The following is a 21,580-nucleotide window of genomic DNA, read 5'->3' on the forward strand; positions in this document are numbered from 1 at the left end:
ATCAGCCTTCACCAAAGTGGGATGGCTTCATCCAATCCACGAAGGCCCTAAATAGAACAAAAACACAAAAGCTCTTTGAGCTGAGACATTCACCTTTCCTGCCCTTGGACATCAGAACTCCTGGTTCTCAGGCTTTCTGACCCCAGGACTTACCCCAGCAGCAAACCCCACCTCCACCCCACCCCACCCAGTTCTCAGGACTTCAGACTTGGTCTAAATCATACCACAGACTTGCCTGGTTCTCCAGTTTGCAGACAGCAGACCATGGGACCTTTCAGCTCCTAACCATGTGAGCCATTTCCTTTAATCAGTTTCCTCTTAGATCCATCCATTTAGATTCTATTGGTTCTGTTCCTCTGCAGAACCCTAACGCAGTTGCTTTTCAGTCTCCATTTTAATTTCTGAGTGCATATCTAGCCAATGTTGAGCATATGTAGGGAACAGAATAGAGTGGAGAGGAGAATTACATAAAACTCCTCTGCTCAGCTCCTCTGTTGGCTCTCCAGAGCATTCCCAATGAAAGCTGAAGTCCTCACAGTGGCCTAAGGCTCTAAGCTTTGCTCCCCATTGAGAGACAATTCTCCACAATCTCTTCCATTTCTGCTCTTCTTGGAGCAGAAGTGCTGGCTGCCTTTATTTGGACTTCTTTTCAAGGATTTTATATATTTTAGGAATAGCCTTGAAAGACAGACAGACTGTCTGGGACATGGGGACAGGTTTACTGTCCAGTGTAATAATGTCTCCTTCTGGTCAAAGGCCAGGCAGCTTTGCTTGCAGTCCATTATGAAAGACTTGAGTTCCCTAAACTCTGAGGTTAGCATCACTGGGCTGTGCTCTGACACCCCCAGGGCACTTGGGTGGGCAGGGAGGCAAGTGGAAAAGACACAAACATGAAGCTCATGCTACTTGCTGTGCTTGAGGTAATACAATCCTTTGTCTCTGCCCTAGGAGTCGGGTGTCGCTGTCAGTATCCGCCAAAGCATACTAGACTAGGTCGTTAGCTTGCAAGTGAGGTAGAACCTCAGAACATTCCCAATTCTTAACTGCCTACCCCCTCACCTCTCTCACCTCATCTGCTACGCCTTCCCTTGTCATCTGTCTAGCTACACCGGTCTCCCAGCTGTTCCTGGAACCTGTCAAGCACACTCCTGCCTCAGGGCCTTTGCACATGGCTCTGCTGTCAGCCTGAAACCAGGTGTCCTTCAGGTCTTATCTAAATGACACCTTAGTGGGGTCTTCCTTGACCACTATATTTACCATAGCCTTGTCACCAGTAAACAGGTGGACTTTTGCCAACCTGATGAATGAAAATGATATCTCAGTTTATTTACCTTTTATTATTTTCTACATATATACACAAGGTGGAGCAAAAGTAGGGTTACAGTTGTTCATATGGAAACTCTGTGTTTCACATACAACTGTAAACCTACTTTTGCCCCACTGTGTAATCTGGAATCTCTACTATATTTCTATTATTAGTTTATGTGTTTAAGAGCCATTTATAGTTCCTTTACAGTGAATTGTCTGGTCCTAATCTTTGCCCATTTTTTAACAATAGTCTTTTTCATATTAATTTTTCACTTGCCTTGGATGTGATTACATATATATTTTCTTAGCTTGTTATCTGTTGAGTTTATGGTGGCATCATTGTTGTTTTAATATAAAAATTTCCTATATTTCTGTAGTTATATTTGTCAATCTTTTATGGCTTCTGGATTTTCAATCCAAACCAGAAAGGTCTTTTCCATTCCACAAATATAAGGAACTCATCCATGTTTTCTTCTATTTTTCTAGTACTTTTATGGTGTCAATTAAAAATATACAAATCTTTTAATCACTTGGAACTTACTCGGTGTAGTACGGGATTTGTAAATTCACCTTTTAGGTTTTTTGACTACCCAATTGTCCCAACCCTTTTATTGTTTTTAAACACATAATTGAAACATTCATTGAAAACACCAGAGGCCTGGTACATGAATTCATGCATGGGCAGGTTCCCTCTGGGCAGCCTGAAAGAGATCAGGCCTCAGCTCATGCCCCCCAGCCTTGCAGCCCCGCAGCCCTGCCTGGCACCCTGCCTTGCCTGGCACTGCCCTCTTACCTGCTCCACCATCCTACTGCTGGTTGCCATCTGCAGGGCAATTGGATCCCTGATCGCACCCACCTTGGCTGGTGCTGGCATGGTTCTGCTCTCATCAGGGCCCATCAGGGCCCATCAGAGCCAACAGCACCTCCACTGCCGCCTACTGACAGCACCATGTTGCTGAAGCCCATCATGTTCCATGCCGCACCCTGTTGGTGAGCACATGTCATAGGGAGTGGTTGAACTCCCTGTTGAATGACCGCCTGAGGGGAAAATTTGCATATTAGGCTTTTATTATATAGGATATTCTAGAAACACTGCCATCATGGACAATGCCTCTTTCACCCATCTTAGAGGTGGGGACACTGTAGCCTGGGGCACTTGTCAACTAGCCCCAGGCTGCCCAGCTGGTGTTCGCTGTTCTGAGAAATTGCCAGTGTGCTCCTTCCTCTCCACCTGCCCAATCATCCTTATGGCTTGGGAACCTCCCACTTCTTGCAGCCAGACTTCTATCGGGGTCAGTAATCTAATGCACTGGCCAGCACTGGGGCAGCCCTGTTTCAGGATGTGCACAGTGGGGTTCTAAGCCCTAAGGACAGTTCCCCTGGTTTAGCCAAAGCTGGTGAGAATTCTCAGAGCATGGACTAATCCCTTTCTGTGTCTGTGTCAAACTCAAAGTGGAAGACCCACAGGACAAAAGGAGAGAAGGTGGTGAGCTTGCCGTCCAGCCCCATCTGATTATTGCCACTTTCATTTCATTTCTTTATGTATTTGGGTCTATTTCTCTACTTTGGCTTTTTGTGCACTAGCACCAAACTTTTTTAATTACTGAGGACCTATATTCTGCTTAACTATCTGATACTGCTAGTTCCTCCCTTCTCGGTCTTCTTTCCTGACTAGTGTCATTTTTCCATTTGAATTTTAGGCACAAACAAGGTGGTTTAAACACACACACTCACACATAACGTATTGATTCTATTAGCACTTATATATGAATTCTGTTAACTTTATAATTTTACTTAGATAATTTAGATCTTTGGGATATTGAGTTTTCCTATCCAAAAATATCCATCTTCTCATCCGACTCAGTTTTCATATTTGTAAAATGGGAGTAATAATACCCATCTCATAGAGTTAAATGAGAAAATTCATATGAAGGACAAGATAAATCGAGTCAACGTGTTGCTCTGCCGTTCCTAGCGTACGAACTTGGGAGCTTCGTCCCTTCGGTCCTCTCATTTGTAAACTGGAGGTAACGACGGCATCTCCTTCGTTGGGCTGGACGAGGGTCGAATAAGATGAGGCATTCCAAGGACTCGGTGCACACGGCCTGGAACATAACTTCTCCAAAAACAGTAGCTGTTCGTCTAAAAGACAGGCGATCACAGGGCCAAGAGACTGAAAACAAAACCTTGCAGGGATCCACCCACCTTAGGTCGAGGGCTCTCAGCCCTATTCTTCTTTCCGAGAACCTCCCTAACCGCCACCCCTCGCGCCTGGGAAGGGAGTCGGCATTGGAGCCGCGCTGCCCAGCGCCTGGGTGCCCTGCCAGGCGCCAGGGGACCGCCCCCACCCTCCGGGCCACCGCGCTGCCACGTCTCGCGCATCCTGCCCTCCTCACGGGAGGGGGCGTGGCCAGTCCTGGCCCGCCCCCGAGTGCGTGTCGTCACGCCGGAGGCCCGCCCCTCCGCGGCCGGACGCACCAGTAGGGCGCTCCCGCGGCTGAAGAGCTTCTCGACGCTGGAAGGGGAGGGGCAATCACGCGCCCGGAAGTCCCGGGGGAGGGGTGTGACGTACATCCGGCGAGTAGCTGGCGGTCCCGGGTGCTGCTGGGCTGTGTGCTCAGAGGAGGGTCGAAGCCGCCCGCCGCCGCCGCTGCCGCCGCCGCCGGAGGAGCCTGTTGGGCCGTAAGTGTGGCGGCTGCCTCGAGGGAGGGAGCCGGGGGCGGACAGGTCGGGGCGGACGACAGGAGGGTCGGGGCGGAGGCCGGCGCCGGCGGGGAAGGGGGGGGGAAGTGACACGCAGGCGGTTCTGTGAGGCCGTGGGACTGGTTCTGGGCGGGGATGGGCCGCCTCGGCCCGGTCCGCTGGGTGCCGTGCCTGCCTTTTGGGGTACCAGGCCGATCTGCATTCCGCTCGGGGGTCTTGCAGCTGCCGGGCGGGATAACAGTTTTCCTGTGTGTACTGCGCGCTCTGGTTTACGAAACGGCTTCATATATCCCCGTCTGTGAAGAGCCTTGCATTACAGCCCTGGGCGGGCGAGAGACCTTGATGATGATCCTTGTTTTACAGACGCGGGGACTGAGGCTCGCCGGGGCGCCGCGAACTGGCCCAGGCCCCAGAGGTAGCAGGTGTGAGCGTTGGAACCTGTTCTGCCTCCCAGTCCCGGCTCTTCCTCCATCTCCCCCTCCTTCCTGGCCCCCCCCCCCCCCCCCCACACACACACACACACACACTCCAGCTCTGTTATCATCTGATGTTCTTAGGTCTGTCTCCCTCTTCTATCACCCCTCTGTCTTCATTTCATGGCAAAATTTCTTCATTTTGTTTGGTATAGATGAATGTTTAGTTCAGGATTCTAGCTGAGCGGCCAGGAGTACTCTAGTGAGCATCGATACCAAATTGCCTGTTAGTATTCTCTCTTGCTCTTGTCTTTTCTCCTGACTTGACCTATCCGCTTAGGTTGTGATGGGGGCGGTGGTGGTGGTGGGGGTTGGGGGGGGGTCTTATGGAGCTTTGCAATGGGTCTGGCCTTTGACACATACACCTGCAGCTAAGCAGGTTTCTTAGCTACCCCAGATCAGTCTGGGATGGTGTTTCAGAGTTGCTCAGAGTATGCGCAGAAGTAATGAGTATGTATAGGAAGTGAGGGATGCATAGACTCTTGATTGGCTAATGGTCAATCTAGTGCTTTTCCTTGTTATTTATTTGGTCAGTCAGTCTTGAAATTTGTAAATTTTATTTTTATTTTTTAATTTTAATTGTAAATGAAATTTGTAAATTTTAGTTTGGGTATGTTGGTAGTCCTTTTTTGATAGTTCAGAGTTCTTAAATTGTAGAGTACTCTAGTTTGCAATAAAATACCAAATTGCCTGTTAGTATTCATAGGGTGGTAAAGGGGATCAAGGATAGGTCTGTGCTGGTTAACATACCATTCAGAAGGTGTGATGCATTCTACGGAAGAAAACTTTAGAAGATTAATTATCAAGAGTGTAATTGGTGGGTTGAGGAAGTTTGTTGTTGTTTTTTAAAAGCATTTTGTGATTTCAGTTTGAATTTTTTTGTGATATTAACAGGAAGAGCGGTGACTTTGGTATTAAAAGAGGAAGGTTTAAGTTCTGGCGCTGTTACTTTTTCAGCTGAACAGTCTTTGTTAAACCAGCTAACCTTGGAGTGTCAGTATCCTCAGGATGTTAAGTGAGGCCAAGGATTCCTGCCCAGTAGGATTGGTGTGAAGAGGTATTTGTGCAGGCATTGCATAAACTATATAAAAGCAAAGCTCACAAAGGGATACAGACCCTAAGATCTCAAGAATGGAGGTGCCATGAAGTTAGAGTAGTAATGCAACACAATGCTTTGTACCCAATAGGGTTTTTTTCTTCTTTTATCATCACCTGAAGGGTTTCTTCACTCTCCATAGATCATTCTGATGGGAAGAATTATAGGACTTTCAAAGCAGGTTATGTCAAGGAAAAATAAATTGGAAAATCAAAGTAGTTCATTTAAAACGAAAAATTCCTTCAAAAGCGGTTTTCCCTTGTCACTTTCTGAGAATTCATTTCGTTGGGAGTTCTAAAATGACGTGGTAAAACTTGACAAAGAGTCTGTAAAGTTGGACTGCAAACCAGTGAGGTACAAATGGGTATGTGCTGGGTTTTAACGGAGTGATCAGTGTGGGAAGCACCTCCGAAGGCGACCCGCACTTCTCCAAGGGCAGACAGAAAGTAGGGGAGGATGGCTGTTGGTGGGGCTGAGAGGCGTGGCACATGGTCCTTTTACTTACTCCAGTGCAAAGTTCAGCACAGGATCTTTGTAAGTGTGTTAAGTCAATGGACTTCTTAAAGTGCAGGACAAATTTCCAGACAAAGCTGTTATTTAACATGCTAAATTTGTTCTTTCTGCCAAAATATATATTAATGTTACTGAAAGGGAAAAAACCTTACTATCTTTTCATATTTAGTTTTTGCCTTCAGTCTCCATCCTGACTCAAACTCCCACCCTTCTTTTGGCCATTTTATGTTCAGAGCCATAGAAAATAAGCATTAGCAGTCCCTACAGTTTATAGGTGAGGCCACGGCTTCATTTTAAAATAACAAACACAAAAGCCAGTAATTGTATGAAGAGAAAATTAACACACATCTCAATTTTTTAATTTTTTCATCTAGCATTCTTTGAATGAAGAATATAAATAGGGTTTTATTTTTTTAATTGTGCTTTTTTATAAATATTTTTAAATTGATTTCAGAGTGGAAGGGAGAGGGAGACAGAGAAATATCAATGATGAAAGAGAATCATTGATCAGCTGTGTCCTGCACGCCCCCTACTAGGGATGGAATCTACAGGCTGACCCTCTATCCACCGAACCAAACCGGCTAGGGCTATAGATAGGTTTTTATGAGTAACCCTTTTACAAGTTAGTAGTAATAGTAATGCAACCAATCTTTTGTTATTTTTTAAAAAATAAAACTTAATAAAGCAGTTGGTCACAGCTAGTATAAAGCCCTGTGTTCACATGCTTTTGATGATGGACAGGAGTGAAAATGGGGAGTCTTTCTCTTTACCAAATCTGGGATAGTGAGGCAAAAGTTCATTGTGATCAGGAAATGCTAACGAGGTGAGAAACCTTAACACCTACCATGGGCTCTAGGGCCTCTAAACTTCACTCAGAGATCCTTTTGCTTATTACCAATGTATGCAGACCTTGTAGCTTTGTCAAGGCCTATGAGAAACAGTCTAAAAAGTGATGTTAGTATCAGTACTGACTAAGGTATGTACTTGGCTGGGAACCTACTACAATGTCCTCTTGAGTATTCTCATTTTAAGAAAATCCATACTTGTACTCTTCTTACTGCTACATGGCTCTCCAAAATAGTGGTATCTCTTGTAAGTTGAGACACTTATTTGCAAGAGGGGCTAAACAACTACTATTTAAGAAGAGATAGCAAAAAGAAAATGAAAGCAAGATAACAAACCCCAAACAAACATATGAGACAGCATTGATAAATGCAGCAAGGCAAATTGTGACTATGCTCTGTGTGTGTGTGTGTGTGTGTGTGTGTGTGTGTGTGTTTTAAGAAATTAAAAAAACTTTTATTTGTTGATTTGAGAGAGAGAGTTGCTCCATTTATTTATGCATTCATTGGTTGCTCCTTTCTGTGTCCTGACAGAGGATCAGACCTGCAACCTTGGCATATTGGGATGATGCTACCTGGCCAGGGCCGCGGACTATGTTTTTCAGAGCAGTTTACAAGGATGGGTTAATATGCTTTTCATTCTGCTTAATTGTCCCTTTTTCCTTCATTTTCTACTTAATGAATTGATGTGAAATTTTGATGCAGATAATTGATGGGACTGATTTTCTACAGGTTTTGTTAACTGGTAGACAGCAATGGTGTATCAAGGGAATAGGAATGAGCAGCTTCCTGGAGGAGTAACATTCAAAGAGGAAAGTATATTGTAGGTTGAAAACTGTTAGGAAATCAGGAGTTTGTGCAGATCTGAAGACCCAGAAGCAAGTATGTCAAACTCAAAGGCTAACACGGGCCAAATAAACAAAATTGTTTATGTGGGCCGACAAAAAAACAAAAGCTTCAGTTTTCATAGAAACGAAGGTTTATTTCGATAGAGACATGCTGAAAACAAAGGGCTGAAATAAACGAGTAATCGTTAACATAAAATAATAGAACATTTTAATAAAAATTAATTTCTTTTCTTGAACATTAACTTACCAGACACTGAATAACTGCACAGATTAATAAGTGTAATGCAAATAAGCCTATTTTTCTTGTTCTCCAAAAGCAAAGTATTTCCTGTTGTGAACACCAAACAGGTCTGTACAAGACTAATGAGGAGGCAATCGGCTGCTAAAATATTCACTGCTGGTCTTAGTGAAGAGAAATGGTGCGCCTGGAAGTGAATGCAATACGATTATAGTAATCAGTCATTATTGAATGTATTAATAATTATGTATAGTAGGATATTATAAAAATTAAGTTATAAAATTTTTTAAAAAATGTTTCTTACATATATATGGTTATATTGGCTGGGCCACAAAAATATTCATTGTGGACTGTGAGTTTGACATGCTTGCCCCAGAGACTTCCCTCCAGGTGTCAAATCCTTTGTTTCTCTTGGGACTGTAAACATGCATCAGGGCCTGGGAATAAGAGTTAACTTCTCCGGAACTATATGGCATTCGGAAAGCTAATGTTTGCTGTTCTCATATTTTACACAGGTAGTAAGCATTAATAATGTCTTTCATCTTTGAGTGGATCTACAATGGCTTCAGCAGTGTGCTCCAGTTCCTAGGTAAAGCCAATATCCTTGAAATATATCATAGGTTTCAAACTTTCTGCATTTCCTCCAGCAATTTAAATATAAGTAGCCTTTGATATATAGAGAACAAAATGTTAAAGTTTTTTTTTTTTTTCTTTTTTTTTTTTTTTTCTCTTTTAGGACTCTACAAGAAATCTGGGAAACTTGTATTCTTGGGTTTGGACAATGCAGGCAAAACCACTCTTCTACATATGCTCAAAGATGACAGATTGGGCCAGCATGTTCCAACATTACATCCGAGTAGGTTTGAAAATACCAGCTGATCTTTTGATATTTAAAGGTCAATATCAGGGTTGGAGGATGAATCCCCAATTGAAATAGTTCTTCTCTTTCTTTTTTAAAGACGTGTTTTTATTGATTTTAGAGAGAGAGAGAGGAAAGGAGAAGGATAAAGAGATAGAAACATCGATGAGAGAGAATCATTGATCTGCCTTCTGCACACTCCCTACTGGGCATGTGACTGAGAATCGAGCTGGGAACCTCTTGGTTCCTGGGTTGACACTCAACCACTTAGCTACATTGGCTGGGCAATGTAGTTCTTTTCTTTTTTAATATATTTTTTTTATTGATTTCAGAGAGGAAGGGAGAGAGGGAGAGAGAGAGAAATATCAATAATGAGAGAAAATCACTGATTGGCTGCCTCCTACACGCCCTCTACCCAGGCATGTGCCCTTGACCGCAGTGGAACCTAGGACCCTTCAATCTGCAGGCTGATACTCTATCCACTGAGCCAAACTAGCTAGGACTATTATTTTCTTAATTGAGAAAAAGACAGCTTTCCCAAAAGACAGCTCACTTGAAAAAAAATTCTCTATAGGACATACTCAGGTCACATACTTAAAAACTGAACTTCTGGAACTTGGTCACTCTCTATTCCCACTATTCCTATAACAGGGCACATCTCTCATGTCTACTTCTAAGAAGCAGCAGACACATTGGAGAAAAAGAAACTTGGCTTTTAAAACTAACTTAAGAATGTTTTTACACTTGTATTCTTTTCTTTACAAGGTGAAAGCTTTACTAAATTTTGCCTTTGTATTGGCTTATAATACTCAGAGCTGGGCCTTGTGTGGATGGAGAAGTTGATTTCTTCTTTTTGATAATTTTTCAGCATCAGAAGAGCTGACAATTGCTGGAATGACTTTTACAACTTTTGATCTCGGTGGGCATGAGCAAGGTAAGAAAAGATTTACCGAAAAGATGGTATTGACTTACGGTTCATTTTGCACCCTTCTTTTTTTAAAAGCAGTGTGTCATTTTTACCTTTTAAATTGCTTGCATTTAGGATTGAAATCTTATTACTCTAATGAAGTTGGTTTATCCCCTTATTCTTTTTAACTAATTTCCAAATTGTGAAAAGTTTCAAAAATAATAGAGAACTCCACTGCTTTATACCTTTTATCCAGATTTATTAGTCTCTCTCTCTATATAATACATATTAATACTTACTTTTCTTTAACCATTTATGAGTCCATCATGCTCTTTTTGTTGTTAATCTTCACATGAGGTTATTTTTCTAATGTTTTTTAGAGAGAGTGGGAGGAGAGAGAAACATCGATTGGTTGCCTCTTGCATGGGCCTTGACCAGGGCCAGGGACTAAGCCTGCAACTGAGGTATGTGCCCTTGACAGGAATCGAACCCAGGACCCCTCAGTCTATGGGCCTGATGCTCTATTCTGGCTAGGGCCATCATGTCTTATATTCTTTAGTATTTAATGTATATTTCCTAAGAACAAGAATACTTCCTTATCTGATCTTAATAGTTATCAAATCCAGGAAGTTTTGTTTTTATCTACTTTATTGTGTATATTCCTTTTTTTTTTTTTGTGGGGAAGGGGGGATGTCAATTATCCATATCTCATTTATAGCATTTTTTCCTTTGAAACATAATCCAGTACAGTATTAGCCTGTCTGGTTCCCAGATTCCTATCAGGTGTCTTATATGTGTTTTAGAGATATACAGAATGGGCCATGTTTTTCTGGTAGACACTACTTTACCCTTGGCAAGACTCGAGGTTTAGGAGTAAAACTTTTAAGATGTGGGAATAAATATCCTGGGAAGGTGGGAGAAAGAACCTATTGAGAAGTTTTCTTTTGGAGCATTATGTTAGACTCTAGTATGGCTTTTTAAAAGTCTAGTTAAAAAATAGCATCTTGGGCCGAAACCGGTTTGGCTCAGTGGTAGAGCGTCGGTCTGTGGACTGAAAGGTCCCAGGTTCGATTCCGGTCAGGGGCATGTACACTGGTTGCGGGCACATCCCCAGTAGGGGGTGTGCAAGAGGCAGCTCATCGATGTTTCTCTCTCATCGACGTTTCTAGCTCTCTATCCCTCTCTCCTCCTCTCTGTAAAAAATCAATAAAATATATTTAAAAAAAAAAAAAAAAAAATAGCATCTTGGGCCCTGGCCAGTGGGCTTAGTGGTTAGAGCATTGGCCCACACACTGAAGGGTCATGGGTGGGTGGCAGGTTTGATCCTTGGTCCCTGTTGGGGGTGTGTGTGTGGGAGGCAACCATTTGATGTTTCTCTTTCTGTTTCTCTTTTTCTTTCTCTTTCTCTTTCTGCCCCTCCCTCTCTCTCTTCCACACTCTAAAGAGCAATGAAAAAAATATCCTCTGGTGAGGATTAACCAAAACAGATAAATAAATAGAGTATTGATAACTTTAATTGTTCAGCTAAAAATTGTTAGCCAAAAGGCCGGGAAGCAGTCCAAATAATTTTATAGTCAGATTTCATTAGCATATAATTATATGTATTTTATTTATTTAATACTTATATGCTTCCAAGGCATATATGTAGCATGGATACAATCATATAAAATAGCAGTGTGTGTGTTTTGATGGAGTATTATAGATTATCTTGATTTGTTTGTTTAGGTTTTTTTGTTTTGTTAATCCTTACCTGAGGATTTCTTTTCAGAGAGAGGGAGGGAGGGAGGGAGAGAAGGAGAGAGGGAGAAAGAGAGAGAGAAAAAAGAGAGAAAGAGAGAAGCATCTGTGTGAGAGAGAAACATGGGTTACCTCCTGCATACGCCCAGTCCCAGGCTGGAATTGGGCCTATAACATGCCCTTGACTGGGAATCAAACTCAGACCAATGTGCAGACCAATGCTCTAACACTGAGCACCGGCCAGGGCTTCCCCCCTCCCCTCCAATGAGCTTGCATTACTTTCATTTGGGTTCAAAAGGGTATATGGTGTATTTCCTGCTTTTTAAAAATATTTGTAACTGCTTACAAATTTATATTCTGTATAAATTATAATAGTTATAAGCTGAACTGAAGTCATCTGGAGAATATGGAACAGTAGGTGTTTTTAAACACCTGAAGTGGGAATTGTGTATTATTTGATGTGATAGTTTAAGTATTGCTTCACAAGCCATTATCATTTCATATCATAAGCAAATAAAAAAGGATTATAAGCACACTGGGTTGAATGGGGGAGACCGAGGTGATTGGCCTGGAAACTTGGACCACCTGTCAGCCCAGTCTCCCTGAGGGCTGAGCAGATGAGTGTGTCCCTACACTTACACATCAGTTAGGAACTAACTTGGGACTGAAGTTATATGGACAGGTAGTTGGCATCATGATATTTTAACTCAGAGGCTGCAAACTAAAATGGCTCCAGAGGCAAGAAAGGTGATTTAAGTGAGTGAAATGAACTGGGTGTAAGACAGTAAGGCATAGTGGGAACTTTGACAAACTCAGCAGCCCAGACTATCCAAAGGGGCATTGGGTAGGTGGGCATGGGGTTGCCAGATGTTGCAGTCTTGGAGAAAATTATGTAAAAACTCTTAGTTTTTGAATTTTAAAATCATTTAGTTCATGGACCATCAGTATATACCTTCTGTTCTGACTTTTAACAATGGCTAGAGTTGGAAAATCATATGGAGTTTAATGCTCCTGAAACCTGGCCACGATTTGACCATTTCATAGATCATTAGATTATTCATTTTCAAAAATGGATATTTTTTACTGATGCAACTACGAACTTTGTCTTTTTAGCACGCCGGGTTTGGAAAAATTATCTCCCAGCAATTAATGGGATTGTCTTTCTGGTGGATTGTGCAGATCATCCTCGCCTCATGGAATCCAAAGTTGAACTTAATGTATGTTGATATATTTTCTCTTGTGGTCTGTATTCTAAGGAATACAGCTTAGTGGTGCCTATGCTTAAATGTCCCAGTTAACATTTGGTAAAGGTCCTACTTTGGGAAGAAAGTGTTTTAAAATCTACAACATTGCTTTTCAGTGTCCTAAGGATACTTAGCTTGCACTTGAGTAAATTAATTTTGTTTATATCTAGCATAGGGTAACTCTATGTCCAGTTTGCTCAGGACACTCCCCAGTGTATGCCTGTTGTCTCATCATAATTAACGCCGTCCCTTTCACATACTACATATAGTCACTCTTTATGAAGTATCGGCATAGTGATACCTTAAAGGGATTAGCATTCGTCCTTTACATTTTGAGTCGGCCTTCTCAGGTTGTGCCTACCCACCTTTGCACTGAATGACTTGCCAGACTGTAATAGTCTTCTCAGTCTTCAGTTTTGGTAACGTGCAGAGTCTGGTACTGTTAAGAACTCGCTTCAAGTTTTCTCCTTTCTCAGTATTGCATTTTCTTGGCTTGACAATTTCTGTAATGTTGCCTTTGTTATTTTACTGCTTTGCCCTGTGCCTATTCTTTCTTTTTTATTTATAACTATCCCTTTGCATTCTTGTTCCTGGCAATTTGAACATGTCTCAAGTTAATTTGTAAGTACATTTCTCAAATCTATACTCTTGTGTCATGTAAAACCACCTACAGGGCAGTCCTTCCCTTACTTAACTCCTTGACACAAGCCATTCTCTTTGTAAACTCCTCTTTACATTCTTGGTTTTTCCCCCCAGAGTCTAGACTTGCTTCTAGGCTGGTCCAGCCTACTTCCATTCCTTCATTTGCCACAGTGACTCCCAAATGTATTTCTTTGGACTATACCTCTCTTGAGCTCCAACCTCATACATAATGCTGCCCATTATACAACTCATCCTACCAATTCTGTTCTGAAATGGAAACTTGATCTTCCTCCCCATCTATCTGGACATGTAGTCCAGGACCCTGTGAATTACTGGAGATTTCATCACCACCCTGCTATCCACTGTAATAATGCAAGAAGGAACTTTCTCAAGACTCATCATTGCCTTACTTAATATCCATTAATAGATCTTTATCATCTTCAGAACAAAATCTACAAATCTGCATAGCTCATAAACTCTTTCAAGAGCATGCTTCTGTTTATTTTACTAACTACTTTTCTGTTGTTTACCTTGAAATATATCTCAAGTATACAGACGTGGCTATCCTGCCTGGCTTTCTCACCTGACCCCCTACCTCCTTTTGCTGGCAAACTTGAAAATGTCCTTGAAAAGAATTCAGAGTTCAGGCATGACCACTTCTAGGAATCCTTCTTTTCCCTCTCAGATTGTTAGACTCTCCACCTCATCAATGTCTGTTGTTTTTCCTAGTTTTTTTTTATTGGTCTTTCCCACCAGACTGTGAACTTAAATGGTAGAGATCTTGTCTTCCTTCTTTGCGAAACCCCTGCACCTAGCAAAACATAGGACACATAGGCACTTTGTTAGCATGCATGAATGACTTCCTTCCTCTGATTTTATCATTTCCTGGAACTTAAATGGTCAAAGCATGTTTCTATTTATCTATTCAACTCTAGTCTTTCTTATAATAGCTTTTCCTTTCAGTAAGAACTAGATTCCCAGTGTAATATTGTGATTTATAAAAAATATATATTTGGTAATTCAGAAATATATTTTGATAATCTGAATGACTAAATATGTTTCTCATATATATATATTTGATCTTTATCCATAGTTCCGGCATACAGTTCTTGGAATTTTCTAAGTGAGGGGAGCCACATAGATACCTTTGGTTATGTTAATGAGGTAGCTTCTAGACCTCACCTAGGGATGAAGCTGGTTGCCAGGAGAACCAACCAGTCAGAGGTGGGAACTTTCAGCCCCAGCTCGTGACCCCCCGGGGAAGAGAGAGGGGCTGGTGGATGAATCAGTTGCTAGCAGCCAAGGATTTAATCAATCATTACTATGTAATAAAGCCTCTATAGAAACCCAGAGAGCTTCTGGGTTGGTGAACACCGGAGATTTGGGGAGAGAGGTACACCTGGCGAGGACATTCCATGCCCTTTCCCCGTACCTTGCCCTGTGCATCTCTTTTATCGGCCTTTTGTAGTAAACCAACAATCCAACAAGTAAAGCGGTTCTCTGAGTTCTGTGAGTCATTCCAACACATTAAACCCAAAAAGGGAGAGGGGTATGGGAACCTCTGATTTATATCCAGTGGTCAGAAGTACAAGCACTAACCTGGACTTGTTACTGGTGTCTGAAGAGGAGTGGGAGTCTTGTAGGACTGAACCCTTAGCTTGTGCAATCTGATGCTTATCTCCAGGTAGATGATGTAGAATTGAGTTGAATTGTAGGACATCAAGCTGGTGTATGAGAATTGTGTGTTAATGCTAATAAATGATGTCCCCTCACATTGCACTAGGTACAGCTCACCCATTCTTGAAATCTCTGCCAGCTTTGACTCCTCTTTTGTCTTTTATCATTCAAACTTCAGTCTCTACTCCAAAATTCCTGCAGCACTGTTCATTATATGCTGCCACCTTAGGCTCGATCATTATCTCTTACTTGAGCCCTACGGGTAGATAATTGGGAATTCATTGCACTAAAAGTATATAGATTCTCTCTGTAACTTCTGGATTTGGGGTCTTTATGGTCCACTGCAGTTAGCCTCTCAGTCTAGCACCGTAATGTTGGTTATCCCTTTTACTCTGTCACTGCATGTCGACATAAATGTGTTAATCCAGCCAGATGATACTCCATAAAGCTTCCTGAATTCTTCCCCTGTTGTAAAGCCATTGCTTATATTCTTCTTCCTCTTTTTCACCTGTTCTAGTCCTGTCCCTCCTTCACTGAGCCAAACCAGCTAGGGTTCCTGTCCCTCCTGTCCCTCCTTCAGAGCCTAGTTAGGTTCTACATCCTTGCTAAGACTTTCCTCAAGCCCACGTCAGCATTTTATTTCCCTGATTGCCTTTCAGAACTTATATTCTGTCCCCATTCGTTGTGATACTTAATCATGCACTCGCCTTGCTTTGTTGACAGATGTGTGAACATAGAGTGAGGATTTCTTGAGGCCAGTGGGATGTGTCTTACCCTCCCTTTCATGTCCGTCAGTACATTTTGCACACATTGGGCACTCAGTGTATACCTGGGGAGGTCCTGTAGTCATTTTTGAGCCTCAATAGTCAGAGCATTCATGCTTCTCAAATTGCTCAGTGGATAGCCCAAGGGTGGTCTGTGTAAGCTACGGTTAGGGTGGTTCTACTCTTTGTAAACAGACACAGCCTTAAGTTGCCATTGTTTTGAAGCCATTGGGGGATTTCTGCCTAATATCAAAGTATTTTAGGGGCTTTTTGCCTAATATTAAGAATGTTGTATATAATGTCCAGAATAAACTTAGAGTTAATCACTCAAGTGTAAAAATGATTAGATTTTTACTTTACATTTGCTGCCTTTTAGACAAATGGAAGTCAAAGTGATTTTCATTATCTGGTGGCTTTTCTGGATCCTCACTCTTTTTTATCTTTTCTTCAGGCTTTAATGACTGATGAAACAATATCCAATGTGCCAATCCTTATCTTGGGTAACAAAATTGACAGAGCAGATGCAATTAGTGAAGAAAAACTTCGTGAGATATTTGGGCTTTATGGACAGACCACAGGGAAGGTAAGAGAAAAATCTTCAGAGGACATACAAAGGGAATTCACAGCTTTGCTATCTAGAATTTACTTGTTTTTCTAAAGTTTAACTGGGTTTAGGATTTGTTGCATTACAGGTAATTCATAGACTGTGAAAGCTGGAACATAATCTTCCTTTAACTGTTTTCTAATGTGATACATGAGAATGAAGGAAATGGTACAAATGGCAAACTTAATATTTTAAGAATTTTTTTTTACTGTCTTTTAAATTTAATTCTTAGAAATCTCATTTGAAAAAACCTTTTTGAAGCTAGAAGTCATTTTTTTTTTTACTGGAGATTTCAGGTTATGAAGAAGTGTGTTCATTTATATATATATCATTTCCTTCTTTTTTTAAAAAATATATTTTGATTTTTTTTACAGAAAGAAAGAGAGAGGGATAGAGAGTTAGAAACATCAATGAGAGAGAATCATCGATCAGCTGCCTCTTGCACACCCCCTACTGGGGATGTGCCCGCAACCAAGGTACATGCCCTTGACCGGAATCGAACCTGGGACCCTTCAGTCCGAAGGCTGACACTCTATCCACTGAGCCAAACCAGTTTTGGCTATATATCATATTCTAAGCATTGAATTCAAAGCACTGGATTCTTGGACTGTTATCCCCATTCTGAAGATGAAACTCTGACAGTGATTTGTTTAGGTTTACACAGCAAGTCAGTAATAAAAAGCAGGAGTAGGACCCAAGTCTTCTAGATCAATAGATCATGTTGTCTCCAGTTTATAGAAGAAAAGTATGCTTGAGAGAGAAAATTTAAATCAACTATAATTAAGCAGGAATGCTAGCCTTCTCAGCTCAGGATTTTGGCATATTTAATCTATAATAATTCTTTTACTTTTTTAGATAGTTCTTTAGTCTTGCCCCTGGGCTACCTATTTCTTTCCAGAAATGCTTTCTCTAGTCTGTTTAATTTCCCTTTCTTGCATGAGAATTACACACATGAATTCTTCATTTCTTCAGTGTAACCTGTTGTTAGTGTACCTTTCTGAATGTTTGCATCAATGAGAATATTCTAAAAAGTCCAGGCTTTTGTCCCAGAGAGCATGCCGGCTCTGTGGGTCCCAGTGGCCTTTTTCTTGGTTTGCTGCCATAGCTGGCAGTGAATGTTGGTGTGTTCAAAGCAAATGCACTTCCTAGGGAGAGGCTGCGAGTGGGACTGTGCTGCTTACTCTATCCTGAAAGTATGAAGCCCTGGGAAGTCATTTGTATGGCCTGGACCACACTTTTTAAATTAATCCCTCCTGAGATTTGCTTTTGAGGAACAGGGAAAGTGATTTTTGTGATCACCCTTTCCAACTTTCCCACCAGGAAGGTGCTAACAGGCCTTTCTTGACTTTGCCTCCCTTAGGGAAATGTGACCCTGAAGGAGCTGAACGCCCGCCCCATGGAAGTGTTCATGTGCAGTGTGCTCAAGAGGCAAGGCTACGGCGAGGGCTTCCGCTGGCTCTCCCAGTACATTGACTGATGTTTGGACAGTGAAAATAAAAGAGTTTTACTTCTCTGGACTGATCCTATTCACAGCTTCCTCATGAACTTTTCTAATAGACAAGGAAAGCTCTCCACAACCATGCCTGGCGTTGAGAAGCCAAGAGTCTGTCAGCTCTCTCTTCTCCCAGTGGTGACATGTGCTCTTCACACTGTCGGGAAGTCACGCTGCCCCATGTGCTGGTGCAGTCAGCATCCCAGGACTCGGAAGCTGGCAGGATTTGCCGGGAAAAGCTGTGCGCCATCCTGGGGCACCTGAACAGAAAAACACGTCTCACCACTGAGGTTGATTTCAAAAGAAAGCAATTCTATTTTTTAAAGAAAGTGTTGTTTATGTAATTGGTTTCCCTTCTAACTTTTTGAGTTTACAATTTACTTGGTCCAGAGTTTTCTATTCCTTTTTTTTTTTTTTTTTTTTTTAAATCTAGTGAATGGCATATAGATACTTCATAAAATTATTCAGAGGTACATGTTGGTGGCCAGAGCTCGGTCAGGTGTGAACTCACTGCTGTTGAGTTAGCAGTTGGTGGGAGAAGCTCCCCTGCCTAACTGCCTGGAGTAGGGGCCATCACCTTGGGCACAGAGAACCGAAGGGGCAGGCCTGGCCTCGCAGTTGCTGTAGGTTCCCACTGGCCAGCTGGGGCTGTCCTCCTCACAGAGTGCACAGCTCAGTGTTCACTGCAGGCGAGGTCATCATTCAGTGGGTCATTGCTATTATCATTACCTGTAAAGTTACAGATGTCAGCCAGTCTGCTTTGAATTGTGGTTTCATTTCTCTTTGTAGCACTTTTCTTTTCAGTTATAGAAAAATGACTTTTGCCTCAGAATAGAGTTGAGACCATCTCCTATGTTGTCTTGTACTCCAAGTGTGTCAATTACTTTTGCACAGATTTTAGGGGGATTTTTCCAAATAGAGTCACACAAGGACACAGGTAACAGCTTAGGGGCTCTTAAATCTGTGATTTGAGAACTTAAAAATCTGGTAATGTAGCATGTGGTTGAATCTGGGAGGGTTTTACTTGGTGGACTTTTCATGAGCTTTTTTTTTTTTCTCTTTTAAATCAGTTATCAATTGTTTTGGTGTTTAAAGGTTAACATCTTTTCCAGAATTTTGTTTTTATGGCATTGCCTTTCTCCATTCCAGAAATAAGCTGGGGGAACTCTTAATTCAAGAACTTCGTGTAGGGCTTTCCCTTCTGAGCCAGCACCACTTATTGTCAGCAAGCACTCATACAGAAGCCGCCACATCCCCAGCAGAGTGATGAGGGTGGTGTTGATAGCTTTCCATTTTAATGCCATGGGTGAAATGGGATTTTCTTGATCCTCACCAATTTTCTACCCTTGCATTAAAAGACAGGATGGGAGGTGGTCTTAAGGTGGGAAAATATCTTCATTTTTCCTTTAATGAAAAATTAGAGGTAGTTTCCTCCAAATTGAAAAATGGTGATGATGATGCCGATATGCAGATGATGGAATTCAGTGGATTCTTGCTTATAATAAGAAGGTAGGGAAAGTGTGGATAACATATTTTTGGGGTAAGAGAGTATTGTTCTTAAGTTGGATTTCTCACTGTTAACGATATCTTCAGTACTATTAGGATAGCATACTTTTTCACTGCCAGGTACCAAATGCGGAGGCTCAGTGGAGTATGAGTGAATGAACATGACTATTTATGAGCAAGCATAGCTGGATTAAGACAGTTGCTGGTTTGGAAAGGGGTTAAAACCTTAAGTGAACAAATTTAGCTAATGGTGAATTAACTTGTATACTTTTAATTTACTTTGGCTAAAGGTAATCTATCCTTCTCCATCCAGAGATAAGAGAGTCTGATCACTTCAGTGTTAGTTTTCCTGTTTTTCTCTTTTCCCCTCTTTCCCCGTACTCACTCTGTGGCAAGCTAGAAAATGATGGATTCTGCACAGGGCAGCTCTTGGTGAAAGTGGCTTATGTTGGCCACTGGAGAAAGAGGGGTTGAAAACCAAGTGGCACCCATCTGTCTGTTGCCCCACGTACAACACCGTTCCTGTAGAAACAGCAGAAAGAAGCAGCTGTGAGGAGCTTGGCTCTGACAGTGAGGATCTGAGCTTTGGGCAGGAACTCCCATGCATGGAGACTTTTCACTCTGTTTTATCAGAGCGCATAGAGGTCCTATTTCAGGAAAAGTAAAGCAGTCATTTACAAAAGAAAGTCAGTCTGTATCCTAAGCATTTTAATAAAAAGTTAAAACAAACTTGGTGTCTTGCCTTTTTTTTTTTTTTGCAATGATTTGAGTTTGAACATATCACAAGATTTGTGCTGGGGAAGGCAAAAGTTCTTTCCTACTTGTGGGAAGAAATACATACAATGGATGTGAGACTTAAATTTTGCTACCATGGGAGAAAAAAAAGCTTAGCCAGTTTACCCATTCCGCTAGAAGTAATGAATTTAGTGCTGTTTGAGACCCTTAGAACATGCAGTGGTCCCAGGATTGGTGGTAATCTCTGTGAGAGAATAGGGAAGACTTGAACAAAATCTTACATTAATATGCTAGTAAGGACTGCATTCTTTTTTAGCTGTGTTTCATAATTTTTCTACAAAATTGGAGAGATCCAGTTAAATGCAACATTTGGCAAAATAGAAAAAAGAAAGAAACCTTGTGCATTTACTAGGCTTGTAGGAAGATCTACTTTTAGAAAATCCTAAATGAGATTCTAAAACTAAAGTACCAGCATGAATATAATGGGAACAAAATGCAACAGGTTCTTTTAAAAAAAATATATTGATTTCAGGAAGGGAGAGGGAGAGAGAAACATCAATGAGGGAGATTGGCTGCCTCCTGCATGCCCCACACGGGATGGAGCCCACAACCCAGGCATGTGCCCTGACCGGGAATCTGACCATGACCTTCTGGTTCATAGGTCGACATTCAGGCTTAACAGGTTCTTTTTGACCAAGTATGTATTCAAATTGAAGGCATCCTGTGATTGAATCTAATGTCCATGTTTATGTTAGGAGGCCATGGGTTATATGTTCATATGCATTTGTGTTTTTTAAGAAGGAATTGAACCAGAGAAAGGGCTGAGTCAATGAGCCCAATACTCAAGGGGTCTCACCTTGGTCGTTGGCTGTGACTTGGGACTCTATACTGCGATGTGCCATCAACAGAAAAACCTGACAGAACACACTGGAGGCTTGAGAGTCGTTAGAGAATCACTGGATGAAAAAGAAAGAAACTCATAATTGCTAGGAAGTTGGGACAACTGAGAGATTTTGTTGTACTCAAGCATGTGTATCTCAGAACCAAAAAAGAAAACTAGTGTGTGCTATGGTAAGACTGCTAATTGCAATCCTGCCTTATACTGAAATGGATCATCGTTTCCTGTTCTCCAACAGTTACTGGGAACACTGAGCATTACCCTGTGCTATTTTATTTTAAAAAAATTGAGACAGAAATGTAGTAGTTTAGTAATTGAATATTTTTCATTAATGCTAACAAATATATCCTAAAATAAACTTATTAAAATGTGTATGTTAGAGATAACGGTAATAAATGTCTAGCATGTGGCTGCTTTGGGGATATTCTGAACCCTTTCCCCACAAACATACTTAAGTTCTTTATCCTCAAAGATATTTCTTTGGAAAAGAAGGG

At 41.6% G+C, this 21,580-nt stretch overlaps 2 protein-coding genes across 4 annotated transcripts in view; both read left to right on the forward strand.

The window, feature by feature from the left end:
• SAR1A (secretion associated Ras related GTPase 1A) overlaps positions 1 to 20,182 on the forward strand; it is a 197,743-nt gene extending 177,561 nt beyond the window's left edge. The window contains exons 1-8 of one of the 3 annotated variants that reach the window (XM_084903716.1): positions 3,870 to 3,990; positions 4,375 to 4,433; positions 8,537 to 8,610; positions 8,758 to 8,877; positions 9,749 to 9,814; positions 12,638 to 12,741; positions 16,303 to 16,434; positions 17,816 to 20,182. In XM_084903716.1, the coding sequence (XP_084759842.1) occupies positions 8,553 to 8,610; positions 8,758 to 8,877; positions 9,749 to 9,814; positions 12,638 to 12,741; positions 16,303 to 16,434; positions 17,816 to 17,932 (597 nt within the window). In that variant the 5' untranslated portion in view covers positions 3,870 to 3,990; positions 4,375 to 4,433; positions 8,537 to 8,552 and the 3' untranslated portion in view covers positions 17,933 to 20,182. Of the gene's footprint in view, positions 1 to 3,842; positions 3,991 to 4,374; positions 4,434 to 8,536; positions 8,611 to 8,757; positions 8,878 to 9,748; positions 9,815 to 12,637; positions 12,742 to 16,302; positions 16,435 to 17,815 lie in introns of those variants that run through there. The other 2 variants (XM_084903715.1, XM_084903717.1) reach the window with 2 other exon arrangements.
• AIFM2 (AIF family member 2) overlaps positions 1 to 21,580 on the forward strand; it is a 132,277-nt gene that overhangs the window by 79,456 nt on the left and 31,241 nt on the right. The gene's annotated exons all lie outside the window — the stretch shown is intronic.

The sequence above is a fragment of the Pipistrellus hanaki genome (assembly GCF_964339955.1).
Source record: "Pipistrellus hanaki genome assembly, chromosome: 14".
Lineage (NCBI taxonomy): Eukaryota > Metazoa > Chordata > Mammalia > Chiroptera > Vespertilionidae > Pipistrellus > Pipistrellus hanaki.